We start from the raw sequence: 26,436 nt of genomic DNA, 5'->3' as shown, positions 1-26,436 counted from the left end.
GTTTGGGGATTAGTCCATCACTTGTACTTGGCAGCCATAGCTACCCTTCTCTTGTGAATACAGAGTTCAATGCAATTATCAATCTTGTGCTCTTTATCCAATCTAGAGTTGATTAAGACTTGTACTAGTGCTTTACTGTTATCTCAATAGATGTTGCTACTACTCTTTACTAAACAATCAATTCTTAAAGCACTACATTACCATTTTAAAGCACTACGTGGCACTTTAAAGCACAATCCAACCATTGTTTGCTGACCACTTTAAAGCACTATTTCTATAGTGCTTACTATTCAAGGCATTGTTTAAGCATTGTTAAACAATGGTAAAGCATTGTAAAAGTAGTGAAGAAGTACTCAAAAAGTATTGTAATAAAGCTCACTATTTTGGCTAAAATGAACCTTTTAGACATCCATTTTTTTCTCATCTTTTGTAGAAAAATGCAGCCATATTTTGTGTGTTAGGGCATTGAGTTAAGGAAAAGAAACTTTCTTTTTGTGTCTATTGTGTGAAAGGGAAGAGAGAATTGTTGTAGAGGGAAGAATATCAAAGGGTTCTAGTTACAATTACATAATTTGGCAAAGGAAGGAAGAGGAGAAAAGAAGGAGAAGAGATTTCCAGCAATAGTCCCATCACCCTCAACACATAGGTATAACTCTAAATCCTCTATTTACTGAATACTACTCTCTTAGAATAGGCTAGGTTTTTTTTGTTTAAATAAGTAAGTGGCCTTTCGATCAACTATGTTTACTTGATATATTTGCATCCAATTGTATAATAAACTGATTGTACCAATGTGCTAATCTCTTTTAGATTACAAATTTCAAGCTCATAAATGCCATCAAGATACATAACATGATTGGATGCTTTCTAGAGTATGCAAGTGCACATGATCAACTTGTCGGCTGATTATTTACATAGATCATGCCAACATGATAATCCATGAAATTTTTCAAAATTCATCAATGTCCAACTTGAACAAGCATACACTAGAGTTCACATAACCTTCCCAAAAGCTAACTTGTAAAAAATCACACTCATAAAAGGTTTATGCAATCATCATTTATGCACAATCTAACAATCCTTTGGCCAAGTGTGGGGATACCTCCCATATATAACATTACATGCCTTTACTTAATAAAGTGCCACCCTATGGCTTTTGCCTCACACCATGATAGTGACTCGGCACATGATTAGCCCCACCACCACCTACTAAGTCATGTGGCCTTAGACCAAGACCCTCCACAAGGGTAGCAAGGTCACAAACACATTGACTGCCCTACAAATCCCATTGGCCACCTTGCTTGGGACATAGGTACTTGGCCTAAGAGCCATTGATTCCATGGTCATCCTTGCACGGCACTTGGTCATCCTACTCATCTGAACAGTCCTAGACTCTCTATTACAACCTTGGCCCCACCAAACCAAAACCATAAAGCACCATTAAACTTTGTCAATGCACATGTGTAGATCTTCATGCATAGTTGATGGTGTAGCTCGATAATATATAGACACTTGAATCCACTTAGCATGCTACAAATCCATATGCATGCCAAGTCAATCACCTTAGTCATACACACATCACCCTAGTAGCACTACTATCGCATGTACACTCTTACACTTATGCATTTATAATCACTTAGATCCTAGGCACACTCTAAGGATACTTAGGCACAACATAACACTACACATGCCTTGCATTAGCACAAGTAGGAATGAGCGCCATGTAGTTCTCTATGCTAGACACATGCTTTAGGACACCACATTAGGGTATGTAGAACCCTTAGGATCATACTCGTCACATTGAGTTGGAGCACATCTCCCTTGCATGAGAAACCCTAGGCCACATAGCCTTAGTACATCACATGAGGAAAGAGCTTAAGACTAAGGAGCCTTCTAGATATCATTTTTAAAACGTAGATTGGTAGCTCTTTGCAATGCAAGTCTTTGCCCTCTAACAATTATTAGGCCACATAAACTCATCCCTCTTAATTCCTATGTTGACATGAGTAACAATTCCTTGAAAAGCATCCCCTCTATCAATGTCAATACTAGCAATCATGAGGCTATAGACCTAATGCATTGGATGTGAATCCCTTAAGCATAGAAAATCCTACTAGGACTTAGTTGAAGTGGACCCTAATGGCAAGGCAAGAGTTAGGCTTCCACATGATAATTTGAAATGGACACAAGTATTGGCCATAAAACACAACAAGTTACCATCTTTGAGTAGACTAACAATAAGAGAACACCTGACCACAACAAGAGGTAATGGTAGGACAATGATTGTACTTAAGAGAACATTGTGGAGTTTGTGGAGAAGTTACTTGTTGATAACACTTTTGATTGGAAAGCAAAAAGCCAGTCTAAGCACAATTGCATAGTAAGTCACATTTGTCACATTGAAATACTATTTTGGGAAAAAGCAAAAGCCCAATGGTGCACACAATGTGAGAATGTGCAACAGAAGAGGAAACATAAACATAGAGAGAGAAGGGAAGAGGAAGAATGGAATGGAAGGAGAAAAACTACAATAAGCTAAATAAAAGTTGAATATGAAAGAGGAGTGATCACTTCCCGCATGCATGCCAAGGCGTCCATGAGGGAAATGGATTATGCTAATGATTAAAGACAACATTGAAAGATGGAGGAATGACCTGTATGTCAAAGTGTGTTGGAAACCTGCAAAACAAAAAGATATGCCAAATGTGGGGGTTCTATATAAATAGCAGCCGTAGCCAAAAACTAGCTGACCTACTCATGTAGAAGCCATAAATGCTAGATGACTACATAAAAATTCAAAAGAAAAAAGTTAACGAACATTATAAATGAGAGAAATGCATTGTGTTAGAAAATGACCAACTAGTGTGAACACACCTAAAACTTGACTGAAAAAGAAATGCATGCTCTATAGAGCTACCTCCTCCATCAAATCACATGATAGGCTTAGTATCAAAGCTCCTAATGTCCCCATCTATGAAGCACATAGGTAGGACGTGACTATGCATGACAAAATGATTGCTAATACACCCTCTTAGATCCTAGATGTGGTAGATGGCCAAAGAAGATGGAATGGATCCATGGGAGGAAGAAGAAGTGCTAAAGCTAATGGTCCACATATATAGTTTGTCAATGAAGAAGCTCCTAACGGTTTTGGGAATCCCCCTTGAAACACAAGGGGCTAGGGGATCCATAACTGCATTGCCAATATCATTCCCCCTTGAAAGGGATGGGAAGTATGGGGGAACTACTAGAGGAGATGGTGGGGGATGGGATGGAACTTGTGGGAAAGATGGTGCACAATTAGGAATGGTTGCAACTATAGAAGACTACATCAAAGGACCTTGTACAATGACAGGGAAATGGAGCTTGTAAAGTCCTCTCTCTTGCCAATCTATCACCAAAATGGCTTTGAAAGAAGAATTCTCAACAAAGATAGCCTTCTCAAAAGCGACAACCCAAGCATAGGTCTAGTAAGCCCATGAACAGATAGGAGTAGAAAGCCCAAGTTTGGAACATGTAGGGTTTCTAAAATGGAGCTTGATGGACAATCATGCAATAATAGCAAGGTGCCAACACCACTAATAGGCATTGATGAGATATCACTGACAATGGATGGACAAAGATCCTACAACAAGTCTCCTCGAGGAGTCATATGACTCAAAGCACTACTATCAATAAGCCAAGGCCTATCTAAAGATGAGGTAGATGCAAAAGAAGGCTCCTCCATCTCATGGATATGAAGGAACACAGATTCATAAGAAATTGCTGGTGTAGAGAAAGCGGAAGACTCAGATGCTTTAGCTCCACCCTTTGCTTCCAATCACAAAGTTGTGGGTATTTCTTTGAACACTTCTTTTCAAGACTTCCCACGATGTGGGTATGTAGGCTTCTTTGAATATGTATCAATGCCAAAATAAGTCTTTGTAAATTTTTCCTCCTGTTTGTTGTTCATGACCTTCTTGTCCTTGTTGCCCATATGAACTTGTAGCAAAATATTTCCTAGAGCCAAATCCATGCACTCCAATCTCCTTAAGAGGCTCTTCATGCTCCAAAACAAGTGATGCCAACTCCTCCCAAAGAATAGTATCTTGTACCATCATGGAGTCCAATAAACTAGTGTAGAAAATATCAAAACTTGGGAGATGGTAGATGAGTAAGAAGGATCATCACCATATCATATCCTTTGAAGATATTGTCTGATGACCTAGGGATGCAAGCTCATCCTAGATCTCCTCCATTTGGTTGATGTGCTCATGCAGAGAAGGTAAATCATCCATTGAGAGCATTCAAAGTTTCTTCTCTAGGGTGATGTAGTGGGAAAATGTTTTTTGATGGTATAAAAAGGCTAACTTTATCCACACTTCCATTGTGGTATGAAGTCTATGCACATGGACAAGGACATAATCCTATAAGCTTATGAAAGGAAAGACTAGGATCTAGAGTTGAGCTAATTTCTTAGAGTGGCTTGGTTCATTGTAGAACCAATGTAGGGATCCTCCACTGGATGTGGAATAAAGATCATAACAAAATCCCAAAGATCAAAGGTGTCAAGGATGCACTTCACTTTACATGACCAAAGGGAGTAGCTTGATCCATCAAGGCAATCTTCTTTTGGTAAGGAAGGAAGCATGAGCACCTGAACATAGGAGGTGCCATCACAGTTATATGAGGGCGGAAGGTATAGGCCCTATGGGAAATATAGAAAGAAGCAAAGGGGAGAAGGAGGCTGATCTTCTTGACCTAACAAAGTGAGAACAAGGATTTGAACGTTGATCTTTCTCTATGAAAGTTTGACTGGTGTGATTGTGTATCATGAGAAGAAGGGAGAATTCCAAACTATTAAAAGCATCAAACTGATGGTAATCCATCTTTGAAAACTTGTAAATACAGTAGGAAAATCTACATTTTGGTGTCAGGTGAAGGGAGGGAAAATTACCTACACCATGCAAAACGAAGTTATACTTACCTTCCAAATTTCGTAGAAGGCCAAAAAAATATAGAAAATCTATGTTTTTCATGATAGATCTACTCCAAATAGCAAGCTAAGTTTCGTCTTCTCTTTGTAGCACCTCTGAGTCCTCACTTTGGTGATGATACCACGTAAAAGTGCACAACAGAAAAATAAACATGAACACATAGAAAGAAGTGAAGAGAAGATTGCAATGGAAGAAGAGAATGGAAGGAGAAAATTAGCACTAAACTAAATGAAAGTTGAATAGTAAAGCAAACTAATCAATCCCTGCACATATCTCAAGGTGTCAATGAGGGCACTGGACCACATTGATAACAAAGGATAGCACTACAAGATGATGGAATGACCTAGATGTTAGGTGTGTTGGAAACTTATCTAATAGAATGATATATGGGGGTTGCATATAAATAGTAACAACCACAAAAAACTAGCAGACTTGCTTATATAGGAGCCATAAATGCTAGATGACTGCATTAAAAAAATGAGAAATATGCTAATTGCCATCATAAATGCTAGTTGCCCTAGCTTAGACACTGTGAACATAGTCCAAACCCAGTGAAAAAGAAATGCATTATGCTTGAAAATAATGAACCGCTATGAACACACCTAAAAACTGACCGAAAAAGAAATGCTCGTCTAAATAGAGCTGCCTACTCCATCAAAACACATCAAAGTTTGAGTGTTAGAGTTCCTAATGTCCCATCTAACTCAAGCTTAGGCTCATAGGTAGGAAGATACACATGATTGCTAACACATAATACATGTGTTGGGGGTAAAGGCACCTATGCCTAGCTGCCTATGCATTACTACACTGAAAATACTTGCACACCTGTACCCTACAGTCCGGTGATGGGTACCTACCCATTAGTAATTCCATGACGTGACAAAAAGGAAATAGAGCTTGACCCTTTTTATGAGGAATTTGCATCATTATCCATAGCAATCATGATGTCATCTCCTACTGGATGTAGCAAGGAGTAGTGTTTGTGAGACTAGTCGTGTGTTGTGTGGCGTTGGGATCAATGATCCAACAATCATTTGCTTTTGAAGGGTGAACTATTTTTGCACAAATGTCTTCAATACCAACCCACAATTCAAGCTCTTTTTTGAGCATTAGTGTTTGTTGGCCGGTCCTATTGAGTTGACCTCATCATTCCTCTCATCTACACCTTTCTTCCTACAATTACTTCGAATGTGTCCAATATTCTTACAATAGAGGCACTTCATATTCTTCTTCTTCTTCTTATCTTTTGAAGAAGATGAGGAGGGCTTACCAGAGTCCTTACTCTTGCCTTTCTTTATATTTATAGAGAAAGCAACATCCTTTTCCTATAATTACTACCTTAGTTTTTGTTATAGTTCTTCCTCTTGCAAGATTGAATATAAATCCCTAAAGTCGAGCAAAGGAACTTTGACCTTGTTATTTAGAGAAATAACCAAAGCATCAAATTATGTGCAAGATCTTCACTTGCATCAAATTTTGGAGGAGCATTCCAAGGCATGTTTGTGCAAGATCTTCACTTGCTATCGATATTCATTTAGCTTCCATTTGGTCTCTGAAGTCCTTGACTTCAGTGATGAACTTTTCACAAGCTTTAGTCTTAGACATAATCTCTAGAGCTAGTTGATTTTCAAGATTTGCTTCCTCCTCTCATTTTTCAATTCCATACTAAGATTTGAGAATTGCCCATGCTTCTAAAATAGTATCAATATGCTTTATCAATATAGCTTCAAGTTTTTTATGCTAATCACACTAACACAGGGCATCTGCATCCCTTTTGCTCCATACCATCACTTCATTAAAGTTGGATTTTATTGTTGCAGTCTGTTAATTATTGGGTTCTAGGCATGGAATGATCTACAAATACGAGCCTTATAACATAGCCCACATGTAAGCACTTAAGATTTCCTTCTTGTTAAATATTTGTAGTAAATAGTTTGTGCAATTAAGCATCCCTTCACTCCACCATGTTGGAAGTCAAACATGAGAAGGTGCATGCAAAAAAAAAAAACAAGGTTATGCAATCTCTCTAGCTATTGAAGTTGGTTGATGAGGATGTGAGAGGAAGAATTACAAGGAAGTTGCTTGATGAGGATGTGAAGGAGTTGAGGCTGCAACTTGAGGAACACATCATAGAAATTGTGAGACCATCTATGAGGCTTCAAGATTTTGGACTACAAGGGAAGGTAAGTCAATGAGTCTACTACAACATTGAATCTCCTCGTTTCTTGCTTTACGAGGATGTGAGAAGAAGGTTTGATTGTTTTGAGTGAGAGTATAAGCCAACAAAGTAAGAGATAGTTGAGTCATGGGAGAGTTTAGACCTTGAACCAATAAGAGTATTTTTCCAACGTCCCACATTGAGCTCTTGTTGAGCCTAACATTTTGGTTCTATTGTTAGGGAATATTAGGAACTCAATTCATCCAAGGTGCTCAAGAATGGTGAGGAACTGATCTCCTCCTTGTGTGCCTTGCTTACTCTAAAACATGTACATCTAGATTCGGAGATTGAATTGGTGAGGAATTGGCTTGGAGAGTGATTAAATTTGAGTAGGATAGACTAGAGTAGGTAAGAAATCAGTAAATAAGAGGAAAGTCATGTAAGAGAGATACATGCTTTGTATTCAAACCATGAGAACCATGAAACACATGATGTACATGATAGTGGTAGGGAAGGCTCGGATATTTCGGACTCATTGCATCACAACCATGGAATTGATGATGTTTACGATAGTGGCAATAAAGGCATACTTGTTGAAAATGCATTATGATAGCCCTAGCACACATGATGGGAAAAAATAAGGTAGAAAAGTCATGCACGATTGTCAAGATATTATTGTAACAAATTCATTGTCATGGCATGGTTCCAATGCTCTAAATAGTGTTGCTAGTCATAATCGTGGCATGCATGTTGAGTAGAATCATGCTAATGAGGACAAAAATTCTTTACAAAATATTGGTATAATGGATTCTTTGCCATCCCATGGTTTGTAAAGAGTGCATGCTAGAGACAATGAAAGTGGTAGGTAGTAGCTATGACTTGTATGGAGCACAAAATGAAGGTGGTAGTAGAGAATGAAAGTGGTAGTAGCCATGACTTGCATGGAGCACAAAATAAAGGTGGTGTGCTTATGTCTTGTGATGTCTTGGCAAACTCTCAGAATGTGGTTTTGATGTGTTAGAAATAGTTGGAGTCAACACAAAGACATGCCACCGGGAGAGAAACATGGTGGGAAAGATTCCACATATTCAATTGTATATAAATAAAAACCCATTTAGATTGTACATGATAATTTTCAAATAGGAAAAATATCAAGCACATAATAGGAGACTTGACTCACCTATGGCTTGACCTATTACCTTTAGTCACTTGCACTTGTACTTCCTTCCTCTACACCCCCTTCACTCCAGTGACCTATCACCTTGAGCCACTTGCACTTCTTGGGGGGGGGGGGGGGCTCTAATCACGTATCAAGTTTCAACCACAATGTGTTGTGATTGAATGATAAAATGCTATATACCCTTATGCCTCTTCGCCTTGGAACAAGAGAAGATGCACCTAGCAATGTGAGGCATAACACACACACACATTGGAATGAAGCCTATCGAGTGAAGCTATCACCATGAATCCAAAGCTTATGGTTATGGGCTCCCTAGAACTCCGATGTGATTGTTCGATTGGCTTGCTTCAACGACTTATGCAGATGACTACTTACACTTGATTCCAATTTTCAATCAGTGCTTTATTTTAGTGTTGACAATGTGCTTTAAGAGAGCTCTAGCAATTGTGCTCTAGCTCTAGCTTTGAGAAGGGATGGTTGCAAAGTTTGATATGTGAATGAGGTGAAGTCACCACCGTGCAGCAGCAGCAGCAGCAGCAGTAGTAGTATTAGTAGTAGTAGGCCAACTTTGCTTTACTCATGATGCAATATTGCTCGCTCGCAAGTTGCTCCGCGATAGCTTTGCGCATTCCTAGGGGGGTCCTTTGTGCAATCACTAACTTATTCTTATGAGCAAAGTTCTCTCAACTTTCAAGAGTAACGCTATCCATCTTCCCTTTATAGCAATAGCTATATCTTATGTAGTCCAATGCTTTTATGGCTCCCGCTTTCATGTTGAGGCTTGCATGGTAAAGATATTCATTAATGTTCCTTAGTGATCTTGTTATGAACCAACTCAACAAATACGGGTGATGGTGGGTCCCATTATCAAGAAAATTTCCATTGAGTACCTCAAGCTGTCAAACCTTTTTCCTAAGCTCTGTAGTAGAAAAGTGCAGCGCACAGTAACGTGCTTCAACGACCTATCTATTCCAGTGAAAGAGTTTGTTGGTCTCTGCAGGGTAAATGGGAAGGGGCCAGTGCTATGGCTGCTTAACCTGGCCTGTTCCGATGTGGCGTTTCAGTTATAATGGCCTTTCCAGCAACACATTGATCAGTTTCAAAGAGTGCCCCCCTTCCACAGTCGAGCAGCTGCAAGACTTCATGAATGTTTGAACTAGAAATCCCTGAGCACTTTGATGTCATTCCTCAGGTGTTTCTGAAAATTACGGATTGTCAAGCCTGTTTCACAATTCATGAATCCATTTGGGATAGTGTTAGATCCAGGATTGGCCTGTCTGTTTAGGATGAGCAACAAAACGTCACAGTCGTCTGGTACTTACCTGTCAAAACAGCAGAGAGTAAGTCAGTCCCTGTACCCTTCAAACACACCGATCTATGCATATTAATACGTGGGGAATTATAAAGATCCTGTACCCACAAGGTACATTCTTCACCTTCACAACCATCACCGCATTTATTTTGAGCTCTCCTATTCCCTTCAATATCGCATCGCAAGCATCGTTGCAACATCTGTGGCGTTTTTATAGTACTCTATTTCTGACTGCGAGAGACAATATTGCATAGGTTAAATATTTAGTCTATCATCACTTTCTGTTAGCCACGACGTACTTAACTTTAGAACTCTTTTTTTTAACGTTCACAACTCAGAGATGTGCACTTTCAGGGCTAGAACTCCCTTGTGCAAGTCACATGGATGTGTTGATGTATTGGAAATTAGGTTTGAACCAGTTTTGTCTGTTCAAAGTTTTATGCCCTTCTTCCAAGCGCACACATGCATTCATAGCAGTATGTGTGTGGAATGCATTTAAGTAATAAACTTCATGATGAAACATCCTCTGCTGCTGCTCATTGCAAATAGGCAACATCACCTTTTTGGTTTGTCACGAAGCTCAACCTTTTATCTCACACAGAAAAAGATATGGCAGACATTTTGAATGGGACTAAGAACATTAAAAAGAGAGCATACATGGCGAATTGCGACGATGGCATCTGCTAATGGTAGGCCTAGAAGTTGTCTGAGAACTTTATCATTCTCAAGGGCTGTTACAGATTGCTCAAGTGAAGTGGGCAACATTGGCACCTTTCCTTCTTCCAGCAAACTAGGGTCCACATCTGCCAGAAGACAAAAAAAAAACTCAATACTCTGCCTCAATCCAGGGCTTGTCAAAACTGTGTACTGCAGATGTGTCGGTAGCAGAAACCAATTATGTACACAGAATGTAAGTCCACCTCCATGAGAATTCTAGCATCCCAAGTTCCCACAGTAAGCTATATAAACAGGTTCCATTCCTCAATAAGACCCTCATGCACACAACGAAACTTTTGAAGCAAGCAAGCAAGAAACTATCCAGTTTTTATATGATCTATTCAAGGACCAAGTTGACCACTAACAAACACATAAGAATTAGTAATAAACCTATGGGTTCTGGAAGCGCCAAATGTGACCGTAAACCATCGAGGCCAGCAGCAAGAATAGCTGCCAGACCCAGATGAGGGTTCGCACAACCATCAAAACTCTTCAGCTCAAAGTTACTGACTAAGTTACTCTTTGTCCCTGGAGGACATGCAGCCCGTAAAGCAGCTTCTCTGTTTTCTCTTCCCCAGCAGTGATGTGCACCACTCCATGTTTGAGGCTTTATTCGATCGTAACTGCAGGAACACAAATACAGCATCACAATCAAGGAAGCCTCACAAAGAAGAAAAGCCAAATGCACTACCCTGTTAAAAATGATACTTACCTGTTTGGCAAAGGAGCTGTCAAAGCAAGAATGGAAGGAAGGTGATGAAAGACACCAGCCAAGAACTCTTGGCCTAATTTCGAAATTCCCAATCGATTATTGTCCTCCATATCAGCCATGAAAACGTTCTTGTCTCCTTGCCATATACTCAAATGTACATGAGATCCTGAACCAATATCATTAGGGAAAAACCTGGACAACAAACGCAAAACTCAGTGTTATTACCTGTAATCATTATATACTTTTATGCTATTGAAGAAACAATATGTTCAGGTCTTACTTGGGTAAGAACGTTGCTAGAAGCCCATGTTTTTGCAAAAGGGCCTTAACAGTCTCTCGAAGGAGCAGCACATCATCTGCAGCTCTTAAACATGATGAGTAGTGAAGTGCAATCTCAAACTGGCCACCCCCTGCTTCTGCATGCAACTGTATGAATCACAAGATAAAGTTAAATATCAGTAACTCAACCGTGAAAAAATACATGCATTGCAGTGGAAGATAACAGCTTTGCTTTCTTGAAGCATTATTTTGACACAACAGAGTTAATAAAACTAGCAGATTCAAGAAAACGATCGAATAGTGTGACTATATCCTCAACTCTCACTACAGATGGAACGGTCCTCCTCACCAGGTATTGGAGACACAAGGTCACTAGTTTCGGACATAAGATGGCAACTGTACTATTAAAGTCACGAGAATAAATGCTGTATTGAACCCAGTGCACAAATGCACGTTTTCTCCTGTCCTCAGGACGAATCTTGACAATGCTGTATTGACTTATACATTTAGGGAACTAATATGAGTCAGTTCTCATACTTAGAAGAAAGAATCTTAATGAAATCCTTGTTGAAAAAAAGAAACAATTCAAAGATTCAAGCTCAAGAGCATTACTAATAGCCAACTCTAAGACTCATGGCAGAAAGATGAACAGAATCAGTAAAAAGAACTTCAGTAGCTGAGTCCATGTCAATTTATGATGCATGCAGATGTAGTAGGATTCATGCTTTTTTGTCACCTGCTCAATTTTCAGCCCCATCAAGCCAAGAGCTTCCGAAATCTCCAGCATCATGCCAGAAGCAGCATCAAAGGCTGAAGATGAGCAGTATGGAGTGGAGTCCAAGCCCACCCACTTATCACTGCCCCTGCTCAAATTATTAGGTCCTAGGTGAGATAACTATCTGATTATACATCAACAAATTTATCAGTTCTCATACTTGAGATAGCCAACTGAAGTCCTGCTCATTATTATGTCTTAGGTGTGACAGTTCAAAAGAAAATAAGAGAAGGCATCGTCAATAAGCTTCTTATACCTACTTTGCACTTGGCTTTAGGATGTAAAATTCTTTCTCAAAACCAGCCTTCAACACCTACAATCAGCAGACCATTGTTGGAAACTATTAGGTATATCAAATCTTGTGACCATAAGAAATCAAGCAGAAACTCTAATGATTTTTGACTTACCAGTCCAAATTCCTCCAGTAAGACATCAGAAAGACGTTTCAGAGTGGATCTTGGACAATATTCCCATGGAGTCCATGGAGTTGAATGCATATCAACAAGAACTAACTCTTCTTCAAGTGACCTGCATGCATAAATATTAAAAGAGCACAACACAGTTAAGGTGACATCCTCTGATGCTAAGTCCAAATTCTTATGAGCAGAGTCTATGTCTTAAAAAATGCTGATACCATGGCAATACAAGTTGAGTTGCAATGTCAGGCATAAGCCTGATTTCTCCAACAGCAGTGAGGCCACTTCCTTCAGCAGGACCATCAGTATGTGAGGACATCCCCATGCAGCACATTGTCAGACCCACACCATGGCCCTTTATGATGCTTTCATATCGTTCTTTGGGGACAACCTAATTATTTTGAACTTTTAAAATCATTCTCAATGTTATTGTATCACGTGAAACAAGCAAGGAAAAAAGTATTCGAAATATACATTCCATATGCTTGAAGATGTCAGTGATGGAGCTACAGTTTCCTTCTGCCTTTTTCTATTCTGATCTTAATCAGGCTAGAAGAATCAATGCCTAGCACAATTATTGAAATTAGCAAGACAAATCTTCATCATAAGACAACAAGAACACTATTTATGTAGTGAAAACTGATGGCAAGTTGACAGACAGTTTGCAGAGAAATGTCACCGCAAAGAGTTGGGGTAAGAAGGGTTAAGACTCAAGAGATGGTGGATAGCTGATACATGTATATACGAGCATGCATTATGGACACAAACAAGATCTCAATCAAACTGAAACAATCAAAATTGAATTGGATCACACATTTGCCAGATGTTGACGGCTGATATTAGGATGTACATCCACACATTAAACACACACCATAGTTGATGGGAAGTCCAAAAACGGAAACAGCAACAGAAAATTTTGAGGGGGAAACAAAAATGCCACATCATCAAGAAAGGGGATAAAAGGGAGGGAAGGGGATTCATTCTTAGACCATTATCACAGTGGTGGCTTTTGTTGGACAAATCATGATTGCTACAATGAGAGTAGAGTACAATCTATTTACTTCACATTCCAATATCTATTTTGTGTGGAAGGGAAGGTTGAGAGAGAGAGAGATGTGTTACAGTCTATTGTGACACTGTCAAGGACTGGAGTGCCTATTAACTTTAGAGAGAGAGAAGTGGAGAGAATAAGAAGGAGAGAGCTTGATCTAGTGGCTGAGTTTTAACTTCAAAGATAAATGACAGCATAATATTCATCATGGAACGTGTAAAGGCTTTGTGGCCATATTTGCACCCATTTTCAAAAACTGCATGCCCACACTCTGGGCAAGGGTTGGGCATTCGTCATTGGGTGTGTAACCAGCCTCGGAGTAGGGTTCACCACTCATTATGGATGGTGGCTTCTCTTCGGACTATTGCAAGACTTAGCCATGTTTCTCTTAGCCTCATCTCCATCCTTAGTACGATAGGTCTCTTTCAGTTAGATATAGTCAAATTCAAGCAAATGGACTTTTCAAATCTACATTGGATTAGATAACATTTGCTTGACACTTTGTGCTTTTACACTCTATTGTGTACTTCACGACAAGGTGTTGTCTGCAAATGTAGTACAAACTCAGCTCTTGTAAGTCTTTATGGCCTTCTACATATGTTAATTTCTTCTTCTTCCTCCTCCTCTTTATCTTGTAAAGAAATGCTTGTCTATGGAATACAAACACAATTGCACGAAAAACACATGGACTAATAAAGAAAAACAGTTAGGGTTAGGGTTAACACACAAACAATGAATACAAAAGATGAAAGAAATCTCAATAATGAATGAATAGATACAATGCTCAATGCAGCAAACACACTATGCAAGGTGAAAACTAACCCCCAAATTCTCATGTCTTGAGGAACATGGTAGAGAGTATGAGCAGAAGAGTGTTGTACTTTGACGGATCCCAAACATAGCAAACAACCTTCGAAGGTGTCAAACAGCCACAAATGCAGCTCAGGAAGACTAGATCAATGATTGACGAGCAACAAGCAATGGAATTCTGTCGAAGAAGAGCAGGCAACAGCTGTAGCACCAAAAGCTGAGAGAATGGAGAGGAAGCTAGAGAGAGACAAGTTTCAGATTTTCATCGCCAAATTTGGCTGAAATTTGATGCTGCCCTCTTGTGAATGATTGACTTACTGCAGCCCACCATCAACAATAGCCCCACGTGCAATCACTTGCCCTTGTGGACCCCAAACTAATTGTCACCTACCCTATAGACAGCTAGTATATACCAGGTATTAAATTATACAACTTTTGCCTTTGACACCCCTGTCATCTCAGCTTCCTTGGTCCATCGTAATTCACATTTGCACATTTGATTAACAACTTAATCAAATAGCAAGCAAAGTATCAAAATTTCATGTCCTTGTGACATGATGCCTAGTCAAGAAGGCCTCAAATTCATGCAATATCTATGATTCATCATACAGATTTCATTTCACTGATATAAGATACATTTATACTTCTGATGAAGAATTTCAAGTCATTGGTGAAAGTTTATAGCTTTCTAAAAAGATAAGTTCCTATGTTATTAAAGATCAATTTCTCTTGATAAAGAAGTTGTATGTCACAAAATATTTCAGACCTAAAGTAATGTAAGAATATCATGTTGCTCCCTACATAGCTCGTTGCAGTATTTTGGCCACAACCCAAGAGCTTGAAGTGTATTTCTTCCCACCAAGCCTTCAAAGAGATATTCATCAATTTGTTAAAGAATATATTGTGTTGAAAGATAAATTTTGATCGCCAAAATCTTGCAAAACTTTTGCAGCCATTACCAATTCTAAGCCAACCTTGGGAAAGCATTTCAATGGATTTCATCTTTGGCTTACCAAAATTAGCAAATGGCAATGATGACATGTGAGTACTATTGCCATGAAGCCAACCAACAATGGAAAAAGTATTTGCCTTTGGTAGAATATGCCTATAACAGCATTGTTCATACTTCAAGTAGAGCACCCTTTGGAATCATGTATGGTATACCACTCTTATTACCTATTCTCAAAACAAATGAGATATTTCATGCTGATGAGTTCATGCGTAATATGGATATAGCTTTTGCCCAAGTCAAACAAGCTATTCAAAGATTCAAGAAAAACAAGAGAAAGCAACAAGAATAACCATAGAAGATACTTTGTTTTTCAAGGAGAAAACTAGATGTGTCTGAAATAATAAAGCTTGGCTAAGAAAGTCTAACAAGCCATTATCGAAAATCACTAAGGTGGTAGCAAAAAATTATGGGCCATTTCAAGTTAGTTAAATAATTAATGATGTTTGTTATAGCTAATAACTTTCAAAGCGTTGGAGATCCACAATGCTTTTCATATTCATTTTTTAAAGCCTTACAAAGGATCTCCACCATTGGAACATGTAGCAAAGAATCCACTTGAAGTAGATGAATTGAAAGAGATACTTTAACCAGAACAAATAGTCTTTCATACGATCACGAAACAACTTCAAAAAGTCTTTGTTGAAATTTACATTTTATTCTCATTTATTTTCTAAATGGATGCCAGAAGAGTATTTCAAAGATTATCTCAAAATACTTATAGCTTATGAAGAAGTTGTAAGATTAGAAGTACTTACAAGTAACAACTTGAGGATAAAATAGATTCAAGAGGAAGAGAATATAACCTTTATGCATCAACTATTATCAAGTTTAATACTTATGGACCATGAAATGTGATTTATTTGAGTATCTCAACATATGGTTTAATGCTCAACTTTCATTTAAGAATGGCCAAATGTGATTTATTTAAGTATCTCAACATATGGTTTAATGCTCAACTTTCATTTAAGGATGGCCATGGGCCAGAATACCCTATAGTTACATTTGGTTCGTCATGGACAAGATGCCCAAGAGGAACAAAAAAGTTTAGTCAAGTGATCAAATACACAAAAAAGGCCAAATGACTAAGACTTTTTCCACTCAGGTGATCAAATTGACTAGAAGCCCACATAATGAGTGGTTTTAAAAGGCAAAACCAAATGCTCATGATCAAAGCAACAAACCATGTAATGGTGAACCTATATAGTAAAGCTCTCTATAAACTAAATTTGGCAACTCCGAAAATTTGAAAGGTTACTAGTTTTAAAAGTTACTCCAATGGAAATTCAAAAGATAGATAGAGAGAACCCCTTTATAGGATTTTCTTGAAACGAACTATGGGAACAAAGTGTTGGAACCATATACAACAAGGATTTACGGCAAATTTGAAAATTAGGATTTTAAAACCCTAATTTGTGCATATATCTGGCAATTAGCTGATTTCATTCTCTTATGCTTAGAAACTGCTTCTCGAATGAGTATTAGATAGGAGTGTACAAAGCATGTGACTAAAATTTCAGTATTAAAACTTGTGGAATTGAAGAGAGAGACCTCTAATATATAGGTGTGAGACTTAGGTGCTCAAAAGTGAAAACTGGGGGAAAGTGTTTGTTGAAAATGACAAGTGCTAAGCAAAATGACAACTGTGGGGATACTTATCACTTTCAAAACAACATGTCCTATTCTAGATGCCACATGTCAACTTTCTAAAGAAAGAAGCTTCCAAACCTTGTACTTGAAAAATATCTCAATTGGTTGAGAATTTGAAATAAGACAAAATCATTCCTTTGCAAAATTCCGGAGCCTTTTAGAGCTATCCATCACTGAGAAGCGAAGGTACTAGCTCCCTAATGAGCATCAAGTAATACTATGAAGCCTTGCTTTGCTGAACCTGATTGAGCCTGATCCAAAGGCAGCTCTAATTTGAAAGCATCAAGATAAAGCTGCAACAATTGAGGATGGTCTTTGACCAACCATTGCAATCTTTGACCATAGATTCCCATATGCAGTCTTTGACCAACCATTGCATGAAAAATGATGCCACCACCTAAGTATCCTTGTTATCCCATGTTTGCATTTGTGTGAATACCTTACTACCCATATTCCCATGGATTGGCACTACCAAGTTGGCTGTGCATTTGTACTTGTCCCACGAGTACTAACTGTTTGTACTCATCACCAACTCCCAATGGAGGCTTAGGCATTCCCTTCTATTCTTTTGGATGTCCAAAAGCTCTAGAAGCTGTATTATTCTCTTTGCCTTTGCTATCCTTCTTTGGGGCATTCAAGAATTGAGTAAACTGAGGATCCTTTGCCAATTCAACAAAGAGGTTTGTTGCTGTCCTCATCCGATCTTTGAAACTATAACCAAATTCTTCACCCTCTTGCTGGTCACATCAACATCTTGAGGCATGGAAGTCCCTACATTTGGGTCATTTCCTACATTTTCAGCTAGATATTCATGCTAAGAAGCTTGTCCAAGATCATACACTCCATGTCATCCTTCAGCACATGAATGACCAAACTGAGATTCATCATTACTGCTTGATCCTATATCACTATGTTTAGAGTCAAGATATACTCACTGTAATTAGCAATTGAGTACAATTTCAGCAATAATGCAAAGCTTCTGACTTGGAATTAGGTGCCTCGAGCCCACCAATTCAAAGGATTTAATGGTATCTTGGTAATGGAACCATGAAACCCGTCTTCCTTCTGTGGAGGGGTGGTAACAACCTGACTATAACTTAGTTATAGCAAGCAATAATTAATAAAATGCTAACACAGTCTTCCTTCCAGGGAGAGGTGGTAACAACCTTATTGTAGCTTAATTACAGTAAGAAATAATTAATAAAATGCTAAAACACAAACATTTACCAATCAATCTTGGACATTGGACACCTTCTTGGCCCCAAAACTTGCACCCATTTCGGTATTTCTTTATCTTTAATTCATAGTTGCATTCGTACTACATACAGACTAGTTCATTCCGTATGGTTCATACCGTACTTTACAATATGTATCCGTACCAATTCGTACCAAAAAACAGGCTATCTTTGTCCTATGAAGACTAGGCCACGTAATATCTTCAAACTCCCAAGCCTTATGTTTATTATCATAATTTCAAGCCTCTCTCTCTCTCCCAACTTCCAAGATGAATATGCAATTCCAAGCGCATCTCTCTCTCTCTCTCTCTCTCTCTCTCTCTCTCTCTCTCTCTCTCTCTCTCTCTCACACACACACACACACACACACAAAAAGAATGAAAAGCCTCTTTGTCCATCCACCCTACACTTTGCTTTGTTGTCTGATGTATGATGCATTACGTATACACTCCCATTTATCTTCTAGTAGCACATTACGCATGTTGCGCATGAGGTTTTGTCTTATTACCCTCACATATCCATCCTATTAACTCAAGTGACATTGCTATGTTAGCTCTAAACATGTGTTCTATTGTCTGTAATCCAAAATAACCAAGTTTTTTTTTCGTACTAATATCATACCGTACCTTATAAAATCCTAAGGTACCAATTAGTACCGAATTTTATCGTACCTATACCATATTGTACTTTTCGTACCTGACAACCCTACTTAAAATGCCATTGAATTCGAATACAATGGGGTTCCTTCAATCCCCTTCGCAATCCAAAACCCCCCTGCTATCAATAATGATCAGCAAGTCTTCAAATTGGTTGCCATCACCAATTATTTTCCTCTCTCTAGCACCTTTCAAACCTGCATTTACACCTCCTGCTGCTAGTCAACTAGTTGTTGCTTTGTCCAGTAGGTGCATTCATCAATACACCCCTCCTCTAGCTATCAACCTGCTATTTACAGCTCCTTTGCACAATTTTCAGCTTCCGATCGGCGGTACACTACTATGTTTACCAGATTTCAAACATAGAGCCAAACCGGTTCACCCCCAAGCCTGGGAGCTAGCATTGTATTACATCCCAAGAGTAAGCATCCCATACCACCAACCTATACTGTCCTAGTCTACACAAATGTCGAAAAATGAGTCTAAGGTCACATAGTAGTGATCACACAATGGCGTGCACAATAGCACCTTGAGTCCTATAAATAGTACTTCATTTCCCTAACCCTAAGGTTCTGTGAGAGTGCGCAGCGAAAGAAGAACACGAACACAGAGGAGAGGAGAGATGAAGCAGAGAATGAAGGAAGAAAATCTGCACTGACTGAGATGAATGCTGAATACACTGGAATGGACAGAACAGTCCCTGCACGCAGCCCGGAGCGTCAGTGAGGGAACCGGGACAGACTGGAAGCAGAGGCAGCACCAATGCCGGAGACGGAGACGGAGGGAGCAGTGCTGAACCTGCAGAGCATGAAAGAGATGAATGCTGGACTGACTGGGGGGGCAGCTATAAATAGCCCCCAGCCAGAAAACTGGCCGACCAGCTAAACTGGCCGACCTGGCCAGATCTGGTCCGACTGGCCAGATCTGGTCCGACTGGCCAGTTCTGGTCCGACTGACCAGAACTGGTCCGACTGCCCAAAATAATGGGCAGTCACCCCAAAAACAGCCCAGAACTGGGCTGTAAAATGCCCAGGGCTGCATACATACTAAGGCAGCCTGAAAACACACTGACAGAGCTCCTCTGTCTCCTGTCAGACTCTGACAGGAGCTCACAACCAGGAGATGACAGTCTGAGACTGAATAAGAGCAGGCTAACACCCCCTCTCAACTCCTGGGAGAGACTGAAGACCCAAGAACCGCATGTGATGAAGCAAAGAAGCCTGAGGCAAAGGCTTCGTAAAGAGATCAGCTGCATTGGTCGCCGTAGGACAATAGACCACCACCAGCTCCGAATCCACGATCCGCTCTCGAACATAGTGATACTGAACCTCAATGTGCTTCGTACGAGCATGAAACACCGGGTTCTTGGCCAGAGCAAGAGCACTCTGGTTATCCACGCGCAGCTCCGTAGGTCCGGTCTGGGTAAAGCCAATCTCCGCGAGTAAGCGACGGAGCCAAACTGCCTCCATAGCGGTCGAACATAGGGCCCGATACTCAGCCTCTGTAGAAGAAAGTGCCACAGTAGGCTGCTTCTTGCTGCTCCAAGAGACAGCACCAGATCCAAGGGTGAAAGCATAACCTGTAGTGGATCGTCGCGAATCCACATCACCTGCCCAATCAGAATCACTCCATCCAGAAAGGGTAATCCCATCTCCATACATGATCCCAAAGGATCGAGTCCCTTGCAAATAGCGAAGAACCCGCAGGGCCGCCTGCCAGTGATCCTGGGTAGGATCTGCATAAAGGAAGACAATAAAGCCACCACAAAGGAGATATCCGGCCGAGTGTGAAGCAGCCAGATAAGAGAGCCGACAAGGCACCTGTAACGGGTGGGATCGGTAAGAGGAACTCCAGCTGTCAAAAGCTTGGACTCAGGGTCCATAGGGCATGAGATAGGCCGACACTCAGCCATATCAAACTCCGAAAGAAGCTCGGAGATGTACCTGTGCTGCGAGATAAAAATGCCCTGTGCCATCTGATAGATCTCCAGACCTAGAAAGAAGTGAAGGATCCCTAGATCCGTCATGTCAAACTCCTGCTGTAGAATGGACCGTGTATGCTCCACCTGCTGAGTGTCGCTCCCTGTAATAATAAGATCATCCACATACAAGATGAGAAACACCGAAAGAGAATCCACAACCCGGAAGTAGAGGTTGGGATCATAAGCGGAGCGCGCAAAACCACTCTGTAGAAAGAAGCGGTCAATCCGCTGGTACCAAGCACGAGGAGCCTGCTTTAGGCCATAAAGAGCCTTCCGCAGCCTGTAGACATGATCCTCCTTCCCCTGCACAAGAAAACCAGGAGGCTGTGAAACATAAATCTCCTCCTCAAGAACGCCATTCAGAAAAGCAGACTTGACGTCCATCTGATAGACAGGCCAATGGTGATGTGCAGCAAGAGCCAAAAGCACTCGGATGGTGGACATCCTAGCTGTAGGAGCAAAAGTCTCAAAGTAATCCAACCCTGCACGCTGGGCAAAACCCTTGGCAACAAGCCTAGCTTTATGCTTGTCCAAGGAGCCATCTGCAAGACATTTGGTCTTAAAGACCCATTTCACACCAATCACCTTCCGTTTCGCGGGACGCGGTACAAGCTCCCACGTATGGTTTCGCTCGATGGAGTCGAGCTCGGCCTGCATAGCCTGTCTCCAAATATCCTGTGCAAGAGCCTCCTCCACTGTGGAAGGCTCAGAATCCTGAAGAATCTGTGACATAAGAGCATAGTTCACACATAGTGAACTGTCCCGCTGGGCCTGTAAACGGGCTGATCGACGAGGACCTGTAGAAGAGGCAGGAAAGTGTGTAACACCTGAATCCTGCATGAGCCGGCGATACCATAAAGGAATCCTAAGAGACTCCTTCTGTGAGGGAGACCGGGGGGTCTCTGGAACCTGTAAAGCACCCAAATCGGAGAGGGACTCCCCCTCACCGAGTGAAGGTAAATCCTCCGCATCTGAAGAAGGCTGTATATCCCGTGAAGATCCCGAAGAGGCGGTAGAAGAGCTCGTAGAAGACGAAGGCACATCCACCAAAGGGGAAAGGGAAGCCGAAGGAGGAGGAGGAATAGGGGGGGTGCTAAGGGTGATCCTGGAAGGAAGTGAAGGGAGAGAAGGTGGGGGGGGGTCCGTCGATGATGAAGAAACATCGGAAATAGAACCATCAATCGGATCCTCAGAGGCCGAAGCCTCATCAAAGATCACATCCCTGCTCACCTCAACCTGCCGCGTCGTCGGGTCGTAGAGCCGATATCCCTTCGTGGTCGTACTATAACCAACGAAGATAAGCTTTCTCGACTTAGAGTCGAACTTCGTCTTCCTCTTCTTCTTGTCCACATGGACAAACGCATCGCACCCAAAGATGCGAAAATGGGACACGGAAGGCTTCTTCCCAAAGAAAGCCTCATATGGAGTCATGTCCTGTAACGCCGAAGTCGGAGAGCGGTTGCGTATATGCACCGCTGTAGCCACCGCCTCACCCCAAAGGAAATGAGGAAGACTCCTATGCTCCAGCATAGATCGGGCCATCTCAATCATGGTCCGATTCGCACGCTCCACCACACCATTCTCTGATGGTGTGTTCGGATGGGAATACTCCACCCGAATACCATGATCCCTGCAAAACTGAGAGAAAAGGTGAGAAGTGAACTCTCCACCGTGATCAGCTCGAACACCACGGACTTTGGAAGTTGTTTGGGTCTCCACAAACACCTGCCACTCACAGAAACGGGAGTACGCCTCGCTCTTGTACTCCAAGAAATAAGGCCACACATAACGACTAAAGTCGTCCACAATCAGCATCAAATACTTGGCCTTCCCAAGGGAGGCCGTGCCCATAGGTCCGCAAAGGTCGGTATGAACCAACTCAAGCGGTGAAGTAGCCCTCCTAGAAGCAACCTGCGGGTGAGGCTGCCTGTGCTGCTTGCCCCTCAAGCAGCTAGGGCACAAAGTGTGAAGAGGAGGGAAATCAGGAAGTCCCTCCACCATCTTCCTCCTAGAAGCCCGGCGAAGAGAATCAAGGTTCAAATGACCATACCGAGCATGCCAGAGTAGCCCAAGCTCATGGGAAGTCCGCGCAGCCAAGGCTGTGAGCGTATAAAGCCCACCCTCCTGTGTACCTGTCCAAAGGGCATCACCTGTAGAAGCATCCTCCACTGTGACTGCATCCTGAGTAAAAATAACGCGGGTACCTAACTGAGTAAGACCATGCACAGATAATAGGTTAAAACCCAAATCAGGCACATAGAGCACTTTGGCGGAGGAAGACCGCCTGTCAGAAAACATAGGTAAAGTCCCCACTCCATGAACAGGAACTGTAGAATTGTCACCAATGGTGACTGTACCCCCTCTGGAACGAAGATCCTGAAGCCAATCCTGACGGAAGGTCATATGTGAAGATGCGCCACTGTCGACGAGCCAAGGCTTCTCCGGAGTGGTAGAAGCTAGGGCAGTGTCTTCCTCAACAAAGAGATGCACAAACGCAGATTCTGTTGTGGCTGGGGCCGCCTTCGAGTCCTTCTCCTTAGGCTTCAAATGGGGATACTTCTGCCAACACTTCTCCTCGGGATGAGTGCCCTTCCCACAATGGGGACACTTGGGCTTCTTCTCCTTCGCATCCTTCTTATCTTCCTCCTTCTTGTCCTTGGACTTCTCCTTCTTTTGTTTCTTCTTCTTGCCACCACCTGTGGCAGCCGTAAATGCCTTGGTGGAGCCACTGGCTCCCACCTCTTTGAGTCGCTCGTCATGCTCCAAGACAAGCGGGGAAAGCTCCTCCCATAGGAGAGTCTCACGGGTTCTCGTGGTGATGAGGCTGGTGTAGAAGACATCATAGCGGGGTGATGGCAGCTGAGTCAACAGAATCATCGCCATATCCTCAGACGATATCAGACGACCAAGAGAGGCAAGCTCGCCTCGCATATCCTCCATCTTCGTGATGTGCTCCTTCATGGAAGAAGAACCATCAAGACTGAGCATCCGCAACTTCTTCTCCAGGGAAATCTTGTGGGCAAATGTCTTGTGCTGATACAAAGACGCAAGCTTTGTCCATACTTCCGCCGCGGTCTTTAACCTGTGAACATGTACAAGAACAGAATCATGGAGACTCATAAAAAGAAAGGAACGGGCTCGAGAGTTGAGCCGATCCCATAAGGCTGCACGGTCCATAGAGGTGCCATCGGACGAATCCACGGGGGGTCGGTCGATGGGCGAAGAAACAAGATCCCACAGATCAAAGGTATCAAGGATGCAAGCCACCTTGCATGACCATAGGGAATAGTTGGAACCATCCAACTTGTCTTCCTTCGGAAAGGAAGGGAGAATCGGCACCTGGATAGAGGGAATCAGAGAAGGCATCCGCACAGTAGATGCAGTCTTCACTGAAGAAACCTTCGCAGTAGATGGAACCCTCTGAGATGCATGGACTGAAGAAGGCCGAGTGCGAGGAGGGTCATCCCGTTGTCGAACTTCACGATAGTCCCGCCTCCGCTCAGAGGAATGATGAGAAAGAAGCTCATCCTCTGAGTCTTCAAAGCCTGAAAACTGGTAAGACATCTTCCAATCTGCAAAATACCAAAGAAAATTGTGCCGCTGACGAAATAGGACCAACAGTGTGGTCACCAACCACCAAGATGCAGGCAGAAAGTGCCTACAGCCACCTGGATCTGCAAAACGCAAATAGATCTGATGGCGAACACCAGAAACGAGACCACCAGCACCGGGAACTTGCCCAGACAGAGGTCGCCTGCAGGAGAGGAGCAGCCAGGGTAGAAGCGACCTGCAAAACAGCAAAACGCAGGCTGTAGGAGGGTCGCCCTGCAGCAGAGGAGGTCGCCTGGCAGCAAACGCAGGTTTGCTGCGTCACTGGATGACGTGGCAGCCCCTGTGTACAGCAAACGCAGGCTGTACAGCCTTCTGATGCAGTCGCCTGGCTGGTGTAGACCTGTTGGCAGCCTCCTGAAGGAATCGCCTGGCTGTTGTGGGACTGTGAACAGCAGCAGTAAGGTATTTCTCGCGTCCTCCGTGCTCTCAATCAGGCGATGATACCATGTGAGAGTGCGCAGCGAAAGAAGAACACGAACACAGAGGAGAGGAGAGATGAAGCAGAGAATGAAGGAAGAAAATCTGCACTGACTGAGATGAATGCTGAATACACTGGAATGGACAGAACAGTCCCTGCACGCAGCCCGGAGCGTCAGTGAGGGAACCGGGACAGACTGGAAGCAGAGGCAGCACCAATGCCGGAGACGGAGACGGAGGGAGCAGTGCTGAACCTGCAGAGCATGAAAGAGATGAATGCTGGACTGACTGGGGGGGCAGCTATAAATAGCCCCCAGCCAGAAAACTGGCCGACCAGCTAAACTGGCCGACCTGGCCAGATCTGGTCCGACTGGCCAGATCTGGTCCGACTGGCCAGTTCTGGTCCGACTGACCAGAACTGGTCCGACTGCCCAAAATAATGGGCAGTCACCCCAAAAACAGCCCAGAACTGGGCTGTAAAATGCCCAGGGCTGCATACATACTAAGGCAGCCTGAAAACACACTGACAGAGCTCCTCTGTCTCCTGTCAGACTCTGACAGGAGCTCACAACCAGGAGATGACAGTCTGAGACTGAATAAGAGCAGGCTAACAGGTTCCCCTAGTGCATTCACATTAGGTCACTTTATGACCAATGATCACTGTGTGACTAACCAGTGACCACTATGACCAATGCTACTAGCGACCATCTAGATGTCCAAGGATGTAAAGATTAGAGGAAGGTCCGAAAGGTCCACCATCTCTTCTTGTGTCAAGGGCATAGTTAGCAACATGCCCTCCAATACAAGGTGGCTATGCTTGGGAGGCTCTACCAGTCATTTATGTGTTTTTCATGAGCTCTTCCCTTTAATGAATGGATTTTATAGATTCCCAAATATGTTTTTGGCATCTAGATGCACATCATGTTTTGGCAAGACCTCTTTCTAGTGTAACTAACCACAAAAAGTGTACTTTTTTTGTGCCTTTTTAGTCATATTAAGATCATGGTCAATATTTAGCAGATCTCGATAGCTTTTGGTCATGTTGGGATCGTGAAAAGCTTTTGGCCAATCTTGATGAGATAATAGCACCCCATGATGGTATCTTTCACATGCATTATGGTTTTTAATTTTCTATCTTCGTGTTTGGAGAATATAAAACATGCTTTCCTTAAAGATGAAATCAGCATACATCAATTTGCATTGCGGAAACATGAACCTTAGGAGTTTTTGAAGAAAAGAAAAACATGGGAGTTCTTGGAGCTCAAATGCCTACCAATATAATTGTTGGAAAATGGCAGCTAGCTATGAAGAGAGAGAGGAGAGACAATGACAGCAAGAGAGTGAGCTGAAGCGAAAAGAGAAGAGTGTACTTGCTAGAATGAAAGATAGACTGAAAGTACAACTTATAACCAGCCTTCCACCAACTAACTAGAGTTAGGTTTATTTCACTCTAGAGCCTAGTGTCACTAATTTAAGTTTCTAAGAAATAG

The 26,436-nt window shown here is 41.9% G+C and overlaps 1 protein-coding gene across 3 annotated transcripts in view; it reads right to left on the bottom strand.

Annotated features, from left to right (window-relative positions):
- Nucleotides 1-9,120: 9,120 nt before the first annotated feature.
- LOC148009094 (protein fluG-like) overlaps nucleotides 9,121-26,436 on the bottom strand; it is a 120,532-nt gene continuing 103,216 nt past the window's right edge. The window contains exons 10-19 of one of the 3 annotated variants that reach the window (XR_015689871.1): nucleotides 12,744-12,916; nucleotides 12,517-12,637; nucleotides 12,370-12,422; nucleotides 12,071-12,197; nucleotides 11,336-11,481; nucleotides 11,056-11,247; nucleotides 10,734-10,966; nucleotides 10,284-10,429; nucleotides 9,735-9,857; nucleotides 9,121-9,636 (exon numbers count right to left, since the gene is read on the bottom strand). Coding sequence is in view for 2 of the 3 variants with exons in the window: in XM_087673818.1 (XP_087529944.1) it covers nucleotides 9,795-9,857; nucleotides 10,284-10,429; nucleotides 10,734-10,966; nucleotides 11,056-11,247; nucleotides 11,336-11,481; nucleotides 12,071-12,197; nucleotides 12,370-12,422; nucleotides 12,517-12,637; nucleotides 12,744-12,916 (1,254 nt within the window). In the remaining variant the exon portion in view is untranslated. The remainder of the gene's footprint in view (nucleotides 9,637-9,734; nucleotides 9,858-10,283; nucleotides 10,430-10,733; nucleotides 10,967-11,055; nucleotides 11,248-11,335; nucleotides 11,482-12,070; nucleotides 12,198-12,369; nucleotides 12,423-12,516; nucleotides 12,638-12,743; nucleotides 12,917-26,436) is intronic. The other 2 variants (XM_087673818.1, XM_087673819.1) reach the window with 2 other exon arrangements.

This window comes from Lygodium microphyllum, unplaced genomic scaffold (assembly GCF_053477565.2).
Source record: "Lygodium microphyllum isolate KBCC unplaced genomic scaffold, Lygodium_microphyllum_v1.1.10 scaffold_40, whole genome shotgun sequence".
In the NCBI taxonomy this organism is placed as follows: domain Eukaryota; kingdom Viridiplantae; phylum Streptophyta; class Polypodiopsida; order Schizaeales; family Lygodiaceae; genus Lygodium; species Lygodium microphyllum.
The sequence above is the reverse complement of the archived record's forward strand: the minus strand, read 5'-3'. Positions and strand labels throughout refer to the sequence as shown.